Here is a 19,070-nt window from a genome sequence, read left to right on the forward strand (position 1 = left end):
GTGCATGCTACAACACAGTCTCCACCAATCTGGAGAACCATTTCACCAGCCAAAGAACCCTTTAATCATGCAACAGTTTTAATATAGAACTCGTGGTCCTAAACAGAACCATTGCTTTTACTAAAGAACCCTTAAAGAACCATCTTTTGGAACTATGCATGCTACAACACAGTCTTCACCAATCTGGAGAACCATTTCACCAGCCAAAGAACCCTTTAATCATGCAAAAGTTTTAATATAGAACTCATGGTTCTAAATAGAGCCAGTGTTTCTACTAAAGAACCCTTAAAGAACCATCTTTTGGAAGTATGCATGCTACAACACAGTCTCCACCAATCTGGAGAACCATTTCACCAGCCCAAGAACCCTTTAATCATGCAAAAGTTTTAATATAGAACTCGTGGTTCTAAACAGAACCATTGCTTCTACTAAAGAACCCTTAAAGAACCATCTTTTTTGAAGTGTGTTCAACAGATGCGTGTTTTACTTCTGTTCTATTGAGTCTAATAGTCTGTTATACCACATTAGACTGTTATTAATGATCTATTAACTGGTCTTAATAGAGGAATAACAACAGTATAAATGGCATATAAACAACAGTTATAAAACAGTTATAAAGGAATGGCTGTATAGGAACAGTTTAAAGGGCAAACACGTGGTGGGCAGCGCGTGGCCGCATGGAGTTTGGCGGGAGCGCGCACTGTCCGGGCAACCACACACACACACACACACACACACACACACACACACAGCATGTCCGAGAGGCTGGAAGCCGGCTCGAAAGTAAACAACAGCATGAAGAGGCAGAAAAGAAGGAAAGGACAACAAAAACAACAGCAGAGAGTCGGAGTGGAGGAGGACGCTCTCTCGGCGGACTCTCACTGCGAGCCGCTGCTCAGAGGAATCTTCCAGATCGGCAAGAAAAGCCACGACGTGGAGCTCACAACCTCCAGAATAACCTGGACCCCCATCCAGCCTGAGGACCCAACAGGTGGGCGACTCCAGCTCCTACTTCTCCTACTTCACGAGGCTGAACTGGGTTTCCCATTCACCGGCTTCTCGTTCGAATTTCCCCGTTCCACCTTAAATCGTAACTGCTGCACCATTTAAGGTGGAACGGAGAAATTCGAACGAGAAGCTTCGCGCACGTTTGTGCTGTTTTTTTCACGTTTTCTCTCATTATTTTAGCCTGTTTCGTCCACTAAATGCTGGTCGCTCTGCTTGTTTTGACCGTCAGAGGCGAAAAACAATGTTTTTATCAATCACGGCAGACTCGGAGAGCTTCCGCTAGCGTTGAGCAGCCCACTTCCGTCAACAAACGTTAGCTTGTTTACTTACTCGGGATCTTGTTGTTGTTGGTGTTGTTGTTGTGGGACGTTTAAGCTGATTTTATGATGGATGAACGCTGGGACTCATAAAGGACTCGGCCACAAGACCTTTATCTGTTTATTTTACATGAGTTTAGCTTTTACAAGCTGGTGAGGCTCCAGCCCGCCGAATCACCATAGCAACGTTGACGCGACGTCACGGCAAGGCCTCAGTGGCTGTGCTCCGATCGGTGTAGGCTGCGCCCTTCATGTGTCTACTTGTGCACTGGTTTAGTCCACTGGTTTAGTCTACTGGTTTAGTCCACTAGGTTACTCCACTGGTTTAGTCCCCTGGTTTAGTCCACTAGGTTACTCCACTGGTTTAGTCCCCTGGTTTAGTCCACTAGTTTATTGCACTGGTTTAGTCTACTGGTTTAGTCCACTAGGTTACTCCACTGATTTAGTCCACTGATTTAGTCCACTGGTTTAGTGCACTGGTTTAGTCCACTAATTTAGTCCACTAAGTTACTCCACTGGTTTTGTCCACTAGTTTAGTCCACTGGTTTAGTCCACTAAGTTACTCCACTGATTTAGTGCACTGGTTTAGTGCACTGGTTTAGTCCACTGGTTTAGTGCACTGGTTTAGTCCACTGATTTAGTCCACTGATTTAGTGCACTAGTTTAGTCCACTGGTTTAGTCCACTGGTTTAGTCCACTGGTTTAGTGCACTGGTTTAGTCCACTGATTTAGTGCACTAGTTTAGTCCACTGGTTTAGTCCACTAATTTAGTCCACTAAGTTATTCCACTGCTTTTGTCCACTAGTTTAGTCCACTAGTTTAGTCCACTAGTTTAGTCCTCTGCTTTATTCCCCTGGTTTTCGTCTACTGGTTTAGTCCACTAGGTTACTCCACTGGTTTAGTTCCAACAGCCAAAACTTCTCCCTTCACCACAGTGGTTGCCACCTACTCCATCTCCTACACTCTTAAAAAAGATGGTTCTTTAAGGGTTCTTTAATAAAGAAAAAAGTTCTATGAAGAACCATGAACGTTCAAAGAAAAGGGTTCTTTGCATCATGGAGGGGGTCTTCAGAATGTGCTGTAGATGGTTCTATGTAGAACCTTTCTGAAAATGGCTCTATATAGCACCAAAAGGGTTCTTCTGTGAGTGTTCAGAACTCTGAACTTTTTTAAGAGTGTGATGTACAAAGCACTAATAAAGCAGCACGGTTCCCTCAGCAGGGTCCCTCTAAATGTGCTCAGAGCAGCAGAGCCGCTCTGGTGGGACGGTTTAATGATGTTCACTGATTGGCTCTACATTTACATCACGATTATTGCACCTCATCCAGTGTCATTTCCCAACCAAGCTTTCCGAGTTTTCTCCATGGTGCACTGAAAATACACTCAATTTACTGGATTCACGTGTATCAAAAATACACTATACTACCAAAAGTATTCGTTCGTCTGGCTTCACACACATATGAACTTGAGTGACATCCCATTCTTAATCCATAGGGTTTAATGTGATGTCGGCCCACCCTTTGCAGCTATAACAGCTTCAACTCTTCTGGGAAGGCTTTCCACAAGAGTTAGGAGTGTGTTTATGGGAATTTCTGACCGTTCTTCCAGAAGCACATTTGTGAGGTCAGACACTGATGTTGGACGAGAAGGCCTGGCTCTCAGTCTCCGCTCTAATTCATCCCAAAGGTGTTCTATGGGGTTGAGGTCAGGACTCTGTGCAGGCCAGTCAAGTTCTTCCACACCAAACTGGCTCATCCGTGTCTTTATGGACCTGCTTTGTGCACTGATGCGCAGTCATGTTGGAACAGGAAGCAGCCGTCCCCAAACTGTTCCCACAAAGTTGGGAGCGTCAAATTGTCCAGAATCTCTTGGTGCGGAAGCTTTAAGAGTTCCTTTCACTGGAACTAAGGGGCCGAGCCCAACTCCTGAAAAACACCCCCACACCATGATCCCCCCTCCACCAAACTTTACACTCGGCACAATGCAGTCAGATAAGTACCGTCTCCTGGCAACCGCCAAACCCAGACTCGTCCATCGGATTTCCAGACGGAGAAGCGTGATTGGTCACTCCAGAGAACTCGTCTCCACTGCTCTAGAGTCCAGTGGCGGCGCTTTACTCCACTGCATTCCACGCTTTGCATTGAGCTTGGTGATGTAAGGCTTGGATGCGGCTGCTCGGCCATGGAAACCCATTCCATGAAGCTCTCTATGCTGTTCTTGAGCTGATCTGAAGGCCACATGAAGTTTGGAGGTCTGTAGTGATTGACTCTGCAGAAAGTCGGTGAAAAGTTGGCAAGATTTAAAACCCCATTCATGGTGAAGGGACGCATGCAGGGTGATCTAAGGCAAAATAGTGAGCAGAGAAACAGATTTTCCACTATTTTACCATCATCAATGTTCCATATATAAATTCATAAGACACATGTGGGTTCTCTGGTGGTTCTGGATGGTAAATAAAATGCCTATATGTGTGCTGTAGTCATGGCGACCCTTGGTTCCCATCACCACCACTGTAAAGACGTCTGAGGCTCTACATGTTTGTGTATTTTACACAGTATCTCACTGTAGATTGATGGAGATCCAAGTCTTGAAGAGCAGGTAACCCTTGAGTCCAGTTACCTCTGTTCAGGATCATTCTCACTGAGAGCGGCGTCATTTTTCCATCAAGGACGTGATTCTTTAAACCAGTAGTTCAGTAAAGATGCACTACTAACAGGCTGCAGGCGCCGCAGAGAGAGATGAAAACCTTTAAGACCTTAGACTGAAACCCTTCTGCTTTGAGTGACCCTATAACCTAACGAAGCATGCTTTATTAAAACAAATGAACATTCCCTTTCTTCACTAACAGAAGAACCACAACTCCACCAAACTTCACCACGTGTTTCAGTAGTGCCTGTTTCAGCAGTGGCGATGTTAGCTCAGCCAGCTTGGAGCAGTTCGCGCATGAGAACATAGCAATTTTACCAAAACGCAAACGGGTTTACGTAACTGCGGAGTCTGTTTCGGTAGGGGTGATTCTTAATGTTGCACCCTGATGTTCAGCGTCCGCCTCCAGACTAAAGCTCTGTGTGTTTTGGTAGTGATATGAAAAACATGGGACGGCATTTGTTGGATAAAGTTTTTTATTTGTAAGTTAAACTCATGATAAATGTCACGTTTCCGCTTCATTTAAAGAAATTCTAATAAATAAAAAAAAGGAATAAAAAAGGGAAAAAAGAAAAATAATTGAAATATAATTTTCTCGTGTATAAATTTAAAGGGTGTAGGTTTTAGGACAAACACCTCTCGACAGACAGAATAATAAATGTTTTTGTATATATTTAGCTTATTACTGTCTATCTCTGTTAATGTATTGAATTTAAATGTATTATAATAGAATTTTTGAACAAATTCGGTACATTTAAAAAATACATTTATATATATGTGTGTGTGTGTGTCATAATATTATGTTATATATATATATATATATATATATATAAATATATATATATATATATATATATATAAATATAATTTTTTTTTTTTTAAAGGGAAATTCCACCAATTTTTCATCAATTCTGCATATTTAAGTCGCTGAGATTTAAACATTCAGTCATTCAAAGCGGTTTGGTGTGAAGTGGTTCAGGTGTCTTCACAGTGGTGGTGATGGGAACCAGGTGTCGTCATGACTACAGCACAGGTATAGACATTTTATTTACCATCCAGAACTACCAGAGAACCTACACGAGACTCCTGAGTTTATATGGAATATTGATGATGGAAAATAATGGAAACTCTGTTTCTTTGAGGACTATTTTGCCTTCGATCCCCCTGCATGTGTCCCTCCACCGCGAATGAATTTTAAAACTTTGCGTTTAGGCCAAATCCTTCTCAATAACTATCGAAAAACAATGTTTTAGTCATCAGGCAGTGAATGAATTCATAACCGTTCATAGCTCCTTTCTGTGAGGGAGCTTTTAGAGGTGGACGTCTGGTTCCTATCACAACCACTGTGAACGATTCTGACTCTAGAACAGAGCATTTCATACCAGACCGCTCCGAATGACTTTGTTTATATCTTAACCATTAAATTATGACCCATGCATGTAGGAGTTCAGTAATATTGTGCAGTATTTTACGCAGTGCTGCATTTCGTAGTTCAGGATAAGCACAAGGAAGCGTGATGGGAGGAAAAGGGGTGGAAAGTCAGCGCTGCCAGGAAAGTCATGAGTGACAGATGTGCTGGTAATAGATTCCGGCTGATTGTTGTGGCCACCTAAAGCAGAGCATCTGTCAGTCTTGTGGACAGTTAGCAAATGTCCAAGTAAATGATACTCAAAACTGCCATCTGCACGACTACGCTGAGCTCATAAACATATGACTCTTTTTGGACGGGTGAGCTCAGCCTCTGAGCCGCGAAGCGCCACTACGATAACAATATTCTAATAATGAATCATAATTGGCACCGAATATATCTATTAATCTGTGTTTATGAAAAAAGCACTCAGACTTGAGACCCTCTTATATCTGGCCTGAAATATGGGCTTTAATATCCAAAGCCGGGGGCCGATCGTGGTCACGTTTGGAGAGCGCTGCTTTTTTAACAGGTTGTGAATTTTAATGGGGTCTGTTTGATCACGCTGGTGGTCTACAGTAGCGTTTGAGCTGGCAGCCAGAGGAAGCCCTCTCATTTTCCTCTCCGAGTGCGCAGAGCAGGAGGAAATGTAACACGCGCGTGATGGTTGATCTTGAAATGAAACGCTTTTATTGACTCTCAGAAGAACGAAAACAAAGCGGCTTCTGAGGCTCTTCCAGCAGCTTGAAGAGGAGATGATGTTCTTCAGCTCCATCACTGTGGATCTCCTGGGCAGCACCTCAGAAAGAGAGAGAGAGAGAGAGAGAGAGAGAGAGAGAGAGAGAGAGAGAGAGAGAGAGAGAGAGAGAGAGAGAGGGAGGGAGAGAGAGAGTGAGAGAGAGAGAGAGAGTGAGGGAGAGAGAATGGAAGAGAGAGAGAGAGAGATGGAGGGAGAGAGAGAGTGAGAGAGTGAGAGAGAGAGAGAGAGAGAGAGAGGGAGGGAGGGAGGGAGGGAGGGAGGGAGGGAGAGAGAGAGTGAGAGTGAGAGAGAGAGTGAGAGAGAGAGAGAGAGTGAGGGAGAGAGAATGGAAGAGAGAGAGATGGAGGGAGAGAGAGAGAGAGTCAGTGAGAGAGAGAGAGAGAGAGGGAGGGAGAGAGAGAGTGAGAGAGAGAGAGAGAGAGAGAGAGAGAGAGGGAGAGAGGTACAGAGAGATAGAGTGAGGGAGAGAGAGAGTCAGTGAGAGAGAGAGAGAGAGAGAGTGAGAGAGAGAGAGAGAGCGAGAGAGAGAAAGAGAGAGAGAGGGAGAGAGAGAGAGAGAGTCAGTGAGAGAGAGAGAGAGAGAGAGAGAGAGTGAGAGAGAGAGAGAGAGAGGGAGAGAGGTACAGAGAGAGAGAGTGAGGGAGAGAGAGAGAGAGAGAGACAGGAGATACACAGAGGGGGAAATGTGTGTGAGAGAGAGAGAGGGTGGGGGGAGAGCGAGAGAGAGGGAGAAAGAGAGAGAGAACATTAGAAGAGAAAGAGCAAGAAAGTGAGAGAGTGCAACATTGGGAGATAGAGAGAGAGAGGAAGAATGAGAAAGAGAGAGAGAAAAATAGGAGAGAAGCGGAAATAGAACAACAGAAAGGGAGAGAGAGAGAGACAGAGAGAAAGAAAGAAAGAAAGAAAGAAAGAAAGAAAGAAAGAAAGAATAAATAGATCTGGGAGAAAACAATGAGAGAGAGAAACAGAGAGAGGATAGGGAGAAGAAGAAACAGAGGAGGAGAGAAAGAAAGTGAGTGAGAGAGAATAGAGTCAGAGAGAAAGAGAGAAAGCAGAGCGAGATATAAAACTAAGAGAGAGAAGAGAGAGTGAGCAAGAAAGAATAAATAGATAGACAGCCAGGAAACAGAGAAAGAGAGAGCGAGAGAGAGAGAGAGGGGGAGAGATGACAGACCAAGACAGAAAGATAGAGAGAGAGAAAGAAAGGAAATGGACCAAAAATAGAGAGAGAGAGAGGATAAAAGAGAAAAGCGAGGGAGTTGGAGGAGAGAGCGGGGCTTGGCTTGCTTAAGCTGTGCAGGCAGTACTTTTTAATCTGTGATCCAGGCTAATGTTATTAAGCCAGCACTCTCATTACACAGAAAGCATCCATCTAATAACCCCCTATGGCCTTTACCAAATGCTCTCCTGAAACTGCCAAAAAACCACCGCGCCGCTGATACGCCGCTGATACGCCGCCGCTCCTCCATTTGACGCTCGTGTGATTCTTTTCTCTTGCTGGGGGACTGAGGATCAAAATATTGTCCTTGATCCCTGAACAGAGTGAATATTATGTTTGTTGACATCAACCAGCTCGTAAGCGCCGGAGCGCATTAGATGATTGCGGAGTGGCGTGTCACGCTCTGCTCGTGTGAAAACACAGAGGGGTTGATTTCAGCTGATCTCTCTCTGACCTGTCTGTGTGTGTCTTAAACGTTGGACATTGTTTAGCATTTTACACTCATAATTAATAAGAGTTTGATTCATTTTTATACAACTGGACCAATAATAACATTTCATAGTGCTTAGATACACATTTTGAAGACTGATGCAGTTTTAGATTCTGATATTAATATGTGTATGAATTTCATGTAAATGGACTAAAAGAAACGGCCCAAAATTACTTGGAGGAAAGTCTAGTTTCATCGACTTATATTAAAACTAAAGTATACGAGGTTTTCTTCCACCTCTGATCAGTGGTAAAGTCCACCTCTATTCGGTGGAAGAGTCCATCTCTACTCAGTTGTAGAGTCCACCTCTATTTGGTTGTTTAGTCCATCTCTATTCGGTTGTTGAGTCCACCTCTATTCGGTTGTTGAGTCCACCTCTATTTGGTTGTTGAGTCCACCTCTATTTGGTTGTTCAGTCCACCTCTATTCGGTTGTTGAGTCCACCTCTATTCGGTTGTTGAGTCCACCTCTATTCGGTTGTTGAGTCCACCTCTATTCGGTTGTTGAGTCCACCTCTATTCGGTTGTTGAGTCCTCCTCTATTCGGTTGTTGAGTCCATCTCTATTCGGTTGTTGAGTCCACCTCTATTCGGTTGTTGAGTCCACCTCTATTTGGTTGTTCAGTCCACCTCTATTCGGTTGTTGAGTCCATCTCTATTCGGTTGTAGAGTCCACCTCTATTCGGTTGTAGAGTCCACCTCTATTCGGTTGTTGAGTCCACCTCTATTCGGTTGTTGAGTCCTCCTCTATTCGGTTGTTGAGTCCATCTCTATTCGGTTGTTGAGTCCACCTCTATTCGGTTGTTGAGTCCACCTCTATTTGGTTGTTCAGTCCACCTCTATTCGGTTGTAGAGTCCACCTCTATTCGGTTGTAGAGTCCACCTCTATTCGGTTGTAGAGTCCACCTCTATTCGGTTGTAGAGTCCACCTCTATTAGGTTGTAGAGTCCACCTCTATTCGGTTGTTGAGTCCACCTCTATTTGGTTGTAGAGTCCACCTCTATTCGGTTGTAGAGTCCACCTCTATTCGGTTGTAGAGTCCACCTCTATTAGGTTGTAGAGTCCACCTCTATTCGGTTGTTGAGTCCACCTCTATTCGGTTGTTGAGTCCATCTCTTTTCTGTCGTGAATCCTGCCATTTGCTGAGTGACTGCATCACATTATGAAACAGGTGAAATGTAGCCTTATGGCTTACATTTGTTTTAAAAATGTATCATAGTGTGATACAAAAACGATAATATATATCATATTGTGAAATCTGTGTTTTGTTACACCCCTTATACAGTACCATCAAATTATATTCCATCAACTTTATTATAGAAAAAAAATTCAACTGGACCTCAAAAATAGGCAGAAAATGCATTTTCTGTAAAAAAGGGTTCATCTTTGCATTGTTGTAAAATAATATGTTCACTATGCAAGTGTCCACTTTGGCTTCCAAGTAGATGATTACCATTTTGAATATTGCCTACGATACTACATTGCATTCTGTTCTACATTGTTGTACCTAATTTGTCCAGTGATTCACTGCCAAACGTCTGCTAGTCTCCTGCCACCCACAAAAAAGACTGGAACATAGAGGCGCCTTGCGCTTATCCCGAGAGACAGAGCGGAGGAGGAGGAGGATGAGGAGGAGGATGAGGAGGAGTTGGGATTTTGAGTTTTTTTGTAATGATTAGTGGTAGGATGCACTCAGTATATGGTTTATTTATTGTTATCGTGAGACTGGACCAATCACAGTTCCAGATGAGTGCTTTGATAAATTAAGCATACTGTCGTACATTCTCATTTAGGGGTTAAAAGGATATTCCAAGGTTTTACAAGCTAATTTCTATGTGTTAAATATATAGCATGTGGTGTATTACCATGGACAATCACTTTAATGCATTTTTCTTTGCATAGAATAGAACAGAAAAGGCTCTGACATGAAGCACAATCATAATAGAAGCCAAAGAACTGTTGATTCAGCAAATTGAATATTCAAAGCGCAGGTCCGTGTGTTATTGTCCATAGTAATATCCCATAAATGCACACTGGATAATACTCGACCAGGGGTCAGTTGTCAGTTGCCTGCAACACAATGTCCGTGTAGACAATCAAAGCTGCACGCAACGCATTCAGGTACTCTACTAGTTAACCAAATCAGCAACTATTATTTTTTGATACACCGTATCTTTCTCACTATAAAGTCGTCTGCCAGGTGTAATTTACATATTTACAGTTTTTTTTACTCGTTTTTATTCAAGATCAATATATCTGTCTTTTATTGATCTGTTAGCTGGTCTTCTATAACATCACTGTGCTATGAAAAACAAGTATCTCCAGGATGGTAACTGGACTGCAGAGGGCAAAAACGCTCTTTACCTTAAATGTAAGTTGATTTAAAGAGATTTTATCCCAAGTAATGTTCGAGTGTTTCTATTAATCCCATAATCATGAAATACAAACGAAGTAGAAAAACAAGACAAAAAAAAAATATTATTATTATTTTTTTTGGACAGCGATGATATTGTGTTTTTTTCTTTTTTTAATGAAAATGAAAGTTTATGTGGATATTATGCTACAGCCTACTTAATGTCTTGCTCATCCTCGCTGGCAATTCATTGCAGAAAGTTGCAGTAAAGTGGCATTAAACTTTCTCTGTGCATAGCCAGACATTTAGCATAGAGGAGCAGTGCTGAGTACAAACTTATGAGGCGTTCACACGTTTTTTTTTTTTTTTAATGCTGCTTCTGGCTGTGTGTGTGTGTGTGTGTGTGTGTGTGTGTGTGTGTTGCTGTTGCTAAGCAACAGAAGTGTCACAACTGTCAATCAAGTGTTCTGTGTGATTTCAGCTATTGTGTTCAGGCAGTTTTTACTTCCAAGTTTAGAAAGAAATCAGCTATGAACCCCTCACACGGCCAGTTTCTCACAACTGTCCATAATCTGAGAATAGCTCAGCCAGCTGGCACTGACGTCCCTGTAGTTACAGAATAAAAAGCCTTAGTATATAATAAGTCTGGGAAGTTACAGGGTTAACTAGCCAGTGTGGAGCCACAAGCGAAAACAAGCTAAACAAAAAAGAAAAAAACTGTTTGTTATGCTAATTTCTGTGACATCATATAGTTATGGGTACTGTCTGCAACTAAGGCTTCACGTTTTGATGGAGCATTTCTCACAAAAGACAACCACAGCATGAAAAATGCATCAGTCCCCTTGAAAACAGTAAGGAAAAAGGTGCTTCGGTCTGCAAACAAATAGAGCTGCACTAATACCACTTTCTCCGTTCTGATACCGATACCTGATCCTTTAGTACTGATCGATACTGAATACTGATACCTGATCCTTTAGTACTGATTGATACTGATACTGATACCTGATCCTTTAGTACTGATCGATACTGAAAACCGATACCTGATCCTTTAGTACTGATCGATACTGATACCGATACCCGATCCTTTAGTACTGATCGATACTGATACCGATACCTGATCCTTTAGTACTGATCGATACTGATACCGATACCTGATCCTTTAGTACTGATCGATACTGATACCAATACCTGATCCTTTAGTACTGATCGATACTGATACCGATACCTGATCCTTTAGTACTGATTGATACTGATACCAATACCTGACCCTTTAGTACTGATTGATACTGATACCAATACCTGATCCTTTAGTACTGATCGATACTGATACCGATACCCGATCTTTTAGTACTGAACGATACTGAGTAACGATACCTCATCCTTTAGTACTGATCGATACTGATACCGAAACCTAAACCTTTAATACTGATCGATACTGAGTAACGATACCTGATTCTTTAGTACTGATCGATACTGAGTAACGATACCTGATCCTTTAGTACTGATCGATACTGATACTGATACCTGATCCTTTAGTACTGATCGATACTGAATACCGATACCTGATCCTTTAGTACTGATCGATACTGAATACCGATACCTGATCCTTTAGTACTGATCAATACTGATTCCGATACCTGATCCTTTAGTACTGATCGACACTGACTACCGATACCTGATCCTTTAGTACTGATCGATACTCATACGATACCTGATCCTTTAGTACTGATCGATACTGAGTACTGATACCTGATCCTTTAGTACTGATCGATACTGAGTACCGATACCTGATCCTTTAGTACTGATTGATACTGAGCACCAATACCTCATCCTTTAATACTGCTCGATACTCATACAATACCTGATCCTTTAGTACTGATCGATACTGAGTACTGATACCTGATCCTTTAGTACTGATCAATACTGAGTACCGATACCTGATCCTTTAGTACTGATTGATACTGAGCACCAATACCTCATCCTTTAATACTGATCGATACTCATACGATACCTGATCCTTTAGTACTGATCGATACTGATACCGATACCTGATCCTTTAGTACTGATCGATACTGAGTACCGATACCTGATCCTTTAGTACTGATTGATACTGAGCACCGATACCTGATCCTTTAGTACTGATCGATACTGATACTGATACCTGATCCTTTAGTACTGATCGATACTGAGTACCGATACCTGATCCTTTAGTACTGATTGATACTGAGCACCAATACCTGATCCTTTAGTACTGATCAGTACTGAGTACCGATACCTGATCCTTTAGTACTGATTGATACTGAGCACCAATACCTGATCCTTTAGTACTGATCGATACTGAGTACCGATACCTGATCCTTTAGTACTGATTGATACTGAGCACCAATACCTGATCCTTTAGTACTGATCGATACTGAGCACCGATACCTGATCCTTTAGTACTGATCGATACTGAGTACCGATACCTGATCCTTTAGTACGGATCGATACTGAGCACCGATACCTGATCCTTTAGTACTGATCGATACTGATACCAATACCGACACTAACTCTGTCTAACCTAACTCACATATAAGTCCTGATATTTATATAGTTCTATATATATTTTTAATTATTTTGGTCAAATCTATGTTCTGCATCACACAGTCAGCTTGGCTAGATGGCATTTACTTGTTGGATTATATTTATTAGATGCTTTAGAAAGCTTCTTTTTGTTTATTTACTGTATGTATTTAGTATTTGCTATTATATAATTAGTCATAGGAACCATGTTTAACAACTTCAGTAAAGGTAAAAATCTTTTATTGTGCAGAACAGTTAAAAACAGAGCTGAACAGTGTTCAGATAAACCTGTGGTATTTACACATCTGCACACAGCAGCTTCTCCAGCTCAAAACTGGAGCTGGATCATATCCAAATTTCCCAAGTTTATCTCATACATGTGTCCTGTTCACTCGTGCTGCATCTCTGAGTGTCAATTCAGTAAATATCGCCGTCATTCATGCTGCCAGTTTCAGCAACTTGCCATGTTTTTCTGGCTTGGTGGAAGCAACGGGCCGCATGTGCCATAAATTGCGGTAACGCTTTCTATGAATGTCTTGTGTGTACGCATCTATAAACACATGTATGATGTTATAATGCATTCATATGGTATTATAAACATGGTTATAAATATTAATGGGAATTATTACACTTACGCCATGTTTATTATACATTATGAGTTGTTAATATAATGCATTATAAGTAGAGTTAATAACATGTTATACTGTCAATGCCAAAGAAGTCGGTCCCAGCTTGGAGAGCGTAAAGTAAAGACGAATACAAAGTTTATTTACACCCTGAGATTTCCAGTGTTTTATTTCTCAGCGCCGGTGCTGTTAGAGCTGCATCTTCAGGGCTTCAGTCCTGAATATTCAGATGCTCCAAACTGGCCGTCCAGCCTAGAAACACTGCTACACTGAGCTTTTCTTACCCAGCGTCCCACTTTAAATGCTACACTACATTACATCACAGCAAACCAAGTACCCATCAGCCCCTTCCCTGAGCCCCCTCTGACATCACACTGAGCGTGACGTCACTGTAGAGTGAAGGCCTGGAGAGGGAGAGGTGAGATAGTCGAGTGCTGCAATGTAATTTGTTCTCTCACTGGTTCTAACGTCAAGCACTAGAACCCTTCTCTCTGTATCACTACACTAGAGTACAGTACAGTAACGCTACTTTCTGCTAGCATTCTAGTGGACATGCAGTGTTAAGTGAGTGTCAGGCTAACGGTTGTGCACATTAACAGTGGTGCACATTAACAGTGGTGTACATTAACGGTGGTGCACATTAACAGTGGTGTACATTAACGGTGGTGTACATTAACGGTGGTGAACATTAACGGTGGTGTACATTAACGGTGGTGAACATTAACGGTGGTGAACATTAACGGTGGTGAACATTAACAGTGGTGTACATTAACAGTGGTGCACATTAACAGTGGTGTACATTAACGGTGGTGTACATTAACGGTGGTGCACATTAACGGTGGTGCACATTAACAATGGTGTACATTAACGGTGGTGCACATTAACGGTGGTGAACATTAACGGTGGTGCACATTAATGGTGGTGCACATTAACTGTGGTGTACATTAACGGTGGTGCACATTAACGGTGGTGTACATTAACGGTGGTGCACATTAACGGTGGTGCACATTAACGGTGGTGCACATTAACGATGGTGCACATTAACGGTGGTGTACATTAACGGTGGTGTACATTAACTGTGGTGTACATTAACGGTGGTGCACATTAACGGTGGTGTACATTAACGGTGGTGCACATTAACGGTGGTGCACATTAACGATGGTGCACATTAACGGTGGTGTACATTAACGGTGGTGCACATTAACGGTGGTGCACATTAACGGTGGTGTACATTAACGGTGGTGCACATTAACGGTGGTGCACATTAACGGTGGTGCACATTAACAATGGTGTACATTAACGGTGGTGCACATTAACGGTGGTGCACATTAACGGTGGTGAACATTAACGGTGGTGCACATTAACGGTGGTGCACATTAACTGTGGTGTACATTAACGGTGGTGCACATTAATGGTGGTGTACATTAACGGTGGTGTACATTAACGGTGGTGAACATTAACGGTGGTGCACATTAACGGTGGTGCACATTAACGGTGGTGTACATTAACGGTGGTGCACATTAACGGTGGTGCACATTAACGGTGGTGTACATTAACGGTGGTGCACATTAATGGTGGTGCACATTAACTGTGGTGTACATTAACGGTGGTGCACATTAACGGTGGTGCACATTAACGGTGGTGAACATTAACGGTGGTGCACATTAATGGTGGTGCACATTAACGTGGTGTACATTAACGGTGGTGCACATTAACGGTGGTGTACATTAACGGTGGTGCACATTAACGGTGGTGCACATTAACGGTGGTGTACATTAACGGTGGTGCACATTAACGGTGGTGAACATTAACGGTGGTGCACATTAACGGTGGTGCACATTAACGGTGGTGCACATTAACAATGGTGTACATTAACGGTGGTGCACATTAACGGTGGTGCACATTAACGGTGGTGAACATTAACGGTGGTGCACATTAACGGTGGTGCACATTAACGGTGGTGTACATTAACGGTGGTGTACATTAACGGTGGTGCACATTAACGGTGGTGAACATTAACGGTGGTGCACATTAACGGTGGTGCACATTAACGGTGGTGTACATTAACGGTGGTGCACATTAACGGTGGTGCACATTAACGGTGGTGCACATTAACGGTGGTGCACATTAACAATGGTGTACATTAACGGTGGTGCACATTAACGGTGGTGAACATTAACGGTGGTGCACATTAACGGTGGTGCACATTAACGGTGGTGCACATTAACGGTGGTGAACATTAACGGTGGTGCACATTAACGGTGGTGTACATTGACTTTCCCACATTGGGTGTAACACTGATGTTGCCCTAGTTTTAACTCTGACATTTGAAGCCTGTAATGAGCTTTATTGTGGATGTTTTAGTGTTTAGTGTTTCTTCAGTTAATACTTCACTCTAAACACTGGAGGAGGCTTTAGTCCAGCACGCTTCACTTTACTTAGAGCGGACTAATACGACTTAATGAGCTGTTATAATTTGTTATGAACAGTGCTTATAATGCATTTTGTTAACAAATCATAATGCATAAGCATGGCTATAACATGTAATGCACTTTTATAAATATTTATAGCCATGTTTATGATGCCTTATGAATGCATTATAATATGTTATGAATGTGTTTATAGATGCTCACAAAACATGACATTCATAGTAAGTGTTAGAATTCCTTCGTTCGGTCATGTTTATCGGTATCCCCACCACCGATACCAGTACTGTGTTTAGGTGCCAGTATCGGCGTCAATGTCGATACAGTATCGGACTCCACACTGTAATGATCAAACATGATTTATTTGGAAAATGAACATTGAATTTTAGAAATGCAGCCGAGAACTAAGCTTTGGTTGAAAACTTTAGCCGTGTGCCGAAGCGTGGCGTGTCTATAAGCGCTAGAACGGCAGAATGGCCTGAGACGTTCTGCATCCCCCAGCCCGAGAGGCCGTTCTGAGATGGTTCTGAGAGGTGATGGTGTGGGATTGATCCCAGCAGCAGCAGCACTGGAGGGAAAGCTGCCGTGTTTGACCTTTTGAACCCTGAATTTGTTTAGCCTTGGCCTCAGCTGCTTTTCACTCCACCGCAGGTTGCCTGCCGGATATAGAAGAGCTCTGATCTGCTCCAGCAGCTCACGCCTCCGGAATACACAGTTCATGCAGATCACACGCTGGGTTCATGCTCTTTCTGCGAGCGCGGTGCCCCAGTCGCCATCTCTGTGGACTCGTGCACGCAAAACCTCAGGGGCTGCAGCTCATGCTGTACCTACCTACCACCGAGCATTTCATTCATTTATTTATTTATTTATGAAGCGGAAAAATCTTCAGGAAGTCATAAACAGACACCATTGTATGTAAATTATATGTAAAGCATTGTGAATAATGGTGTGTAAAAGTTTTCAATGTATAAAAAAAAACAAAAAATACAAATACGCTTCAAACTCAATAGTGTTGTGGAGTTTTAATGTATTTTTGACACACTGGTGATGTTTTTCAGTGTCTCCACCATCAGCAGCAGCTTCGTAAGGGCAGGATTTTTACTAAGCCAGATAACTAAAGCCAAGGCAAGAGTCTCTGATATGGGAGAAGGTAAAGGGGTCATGGCGCATTTTAGATTTTAGATTTTATTTTTTACATGTTAAATTCAGCAAATAAATAGGAACTGTGCAATAACATTAACAGAAAAATCTCATATTTCACTTAGAAACTCAACAAAACACTTCATTTCGTCAGGGGTGGTCAAACTGTTGCGTATGACTGTGTTTGCCATGTCTGTGGTATGTAGCTGATTACTACCTGCAGTAGTGGCGATGCATTTTTTTCAACCTGTTGACTTAAATGATTTATAATGGAAGTCAATGGGCAGGTGCTGGAAAAGCTTTCCATTGATTTTGAATGTAAGTGCTACGATGCTGGAATTTCTAGTTTCTATATTCATTTAGAAGATCCAGTATTACAATGTACATACACTGCTAGAAATGAAGGTTCTGTGTAGGTACATTTTACGTTCATTGAGGTACAAACAGTGTAAATGTTCCTTCAAAGGTTCTACAGTGGTTTTAAGGTCTGGTTGTGAACCTTAAATCAGCTTCTCCAGGTGAAAAGTTCGTATTCGTTCCTTTTCATAAACTAATGATTCAAAACAGAACAGTAGAATAAAAGCCTGGAGGCGAGGCGAGGCAGGGTGTGTGGAGTCAGTCCAGCTTAGAACAGATCATTTCAGTGGATTATGCTTCAGTCATGGTCCCTGACTAAAGGTACTGAGATGGAGCCTTGAGGGTCCTGCCCCAGGGACAGTTTAGGACCTTTATTTCTGAGAGTGAAGGAGAATAAAGACCTATAAACCCCGACACTAGGACTGATAAAGGATTATCATTTCAAATTTTCAGACTTGATTTGAAGTGAAAATTTAGAAACTCGGTCAGTTTTTTGTTCTTTTCTAAGTGCTGGAAAGTTATTGTCTATTTTAATGAACCATGTGCTACAGATGTGGCAGATAGAGATTAGGTTGAAAAATGCTGGAGTTTTCCTATAAAACTTTAGAAAATCAGAGACTTTCTGTCACAATTGGCCCCTCCCAGTCCATGTGTTCATGTTTTGGTTTTGCCCATGTGTTTTTGTTTTGGTTTTCTAGTCCTGCCCCTTGTTTTGTAACTCCTCCCCTGATTGTCTCCACCTGTTTTCCACCTGTCCCTCGTTATCCCTGTTGTATTTAAGCCCTGTGTTTGCACGTTGTGTTTGCTGGTCTTTCTATCTGTCTTTGTCCTTGCCCTGTTTGCTGTATTGGTCTTTGTTTGAATCTCAGTGTTGTTTGTAGTGTTTGATTCTTGTTAGAGTTCTTTATCATCATGTCTGACCCACGATCTGTCCGTATTGGCTCTTTGACCCTGGACCGTTATGACCCTGATTCTGGATTTGCCCTCAATAAAAGTCGCTTACCTCCGCACATGCGTCCGCTACATCGCTCCCCGTCACACTTTCCATGAAGTCGGTGCCCAATTTTTTTCATGTCAGGAAATCGCATATTTTTGTCCTCCCTAGTTTCAAAAAACACAATTCCTACAAAAAACATATTTTGCCACCTTAGTAAACATGTTAATGTGTCAAATTCATTGAGAAGCACGCCGTTGAAGTTTTAAAGGAGAGGAATTCAGGTTAGAGCTTCTAATATCACGTTTCAACAGTAAATTTCATGACTTTCCATGAATATTACATAAAATATGTAAAAAAAAAAGTGTTTTGTGTAATAGGGTGGAAATGCTATGCTGTCGAGGATGAAAAACAACAAATTATAAATGCTGAATAAAAAAAAAATGACCACCTTTGGAACCCAGCTCCTCTAAAAGCTTAAATTATGTAATTTATCCTTTATCACTTAATAATTTAATGTGACAGTATATTCTTTTTTATGGCTAAATAAGTTGGCATTACAGAGAGCATAGACTAATTATTATACTTTTTGTAAAATTAATGTTTTTTTACATTCAGTTAATATATCATCACTGTCAGAACAAAACCTTTTATCTCAAAAATGACAACTTTACAGGAGAAGGAAGAATGCTCTTAACCTGTAAAAGGACTTAATGTAACCATGTTTTTGTTTTTCAGTTTTGGAGCGTTTTTATTTGTCCATTAATGATAAAATTTTAACACTATGCAAAGGGTGACTGGAGGTTTTAAACTATACTAAAAGTGA

The 19,070-nt window shown here is 41.8% G+C and overlaps 1 protein-coding gene across 4 annotated transcripts in view; it reads left to right on the top strand.

Annotated features, from left to right (window-relative positions):
- Positions 1–718: 718 nt before the first annotated feature.
- Positions 719–19,070, top strand: part of cerkl (ceramide kinase-like) — a 138,759-nt gene continuing 120,407 nt past the window's right edge. For all 4 annotated transcript variants that reach the window (XM_037539079.1, XM_037539080.1, XM_037539081.1 and 1 more), the window contains exon 1: positions 719–991. In XM_037539079.1, coding sequence (XP_037394976.1) covers positions 754–991 — 238 coding nt within the window. In that variant the 5' untranslated portion in view covers positions 719–753. The remainder of the gene's footprint in view (positions 992–19,070) is intronic.

This window comes from Pygocentrus nattereri, chromosome 6 (genome assembly GCF_015220715.1).
Source record: "Pygocentrus nattereri isolate fPygNat1 chromosome 6, fPygNat1.pri, whole genome shotgun sequence".
Taxonomy (NCBI): Eukaryota; Metazoa; Chordata; class Actinopteri; order Characiformes; family Serrasalmidae; genus Pygocentrus; species Pygocentrus nattereri.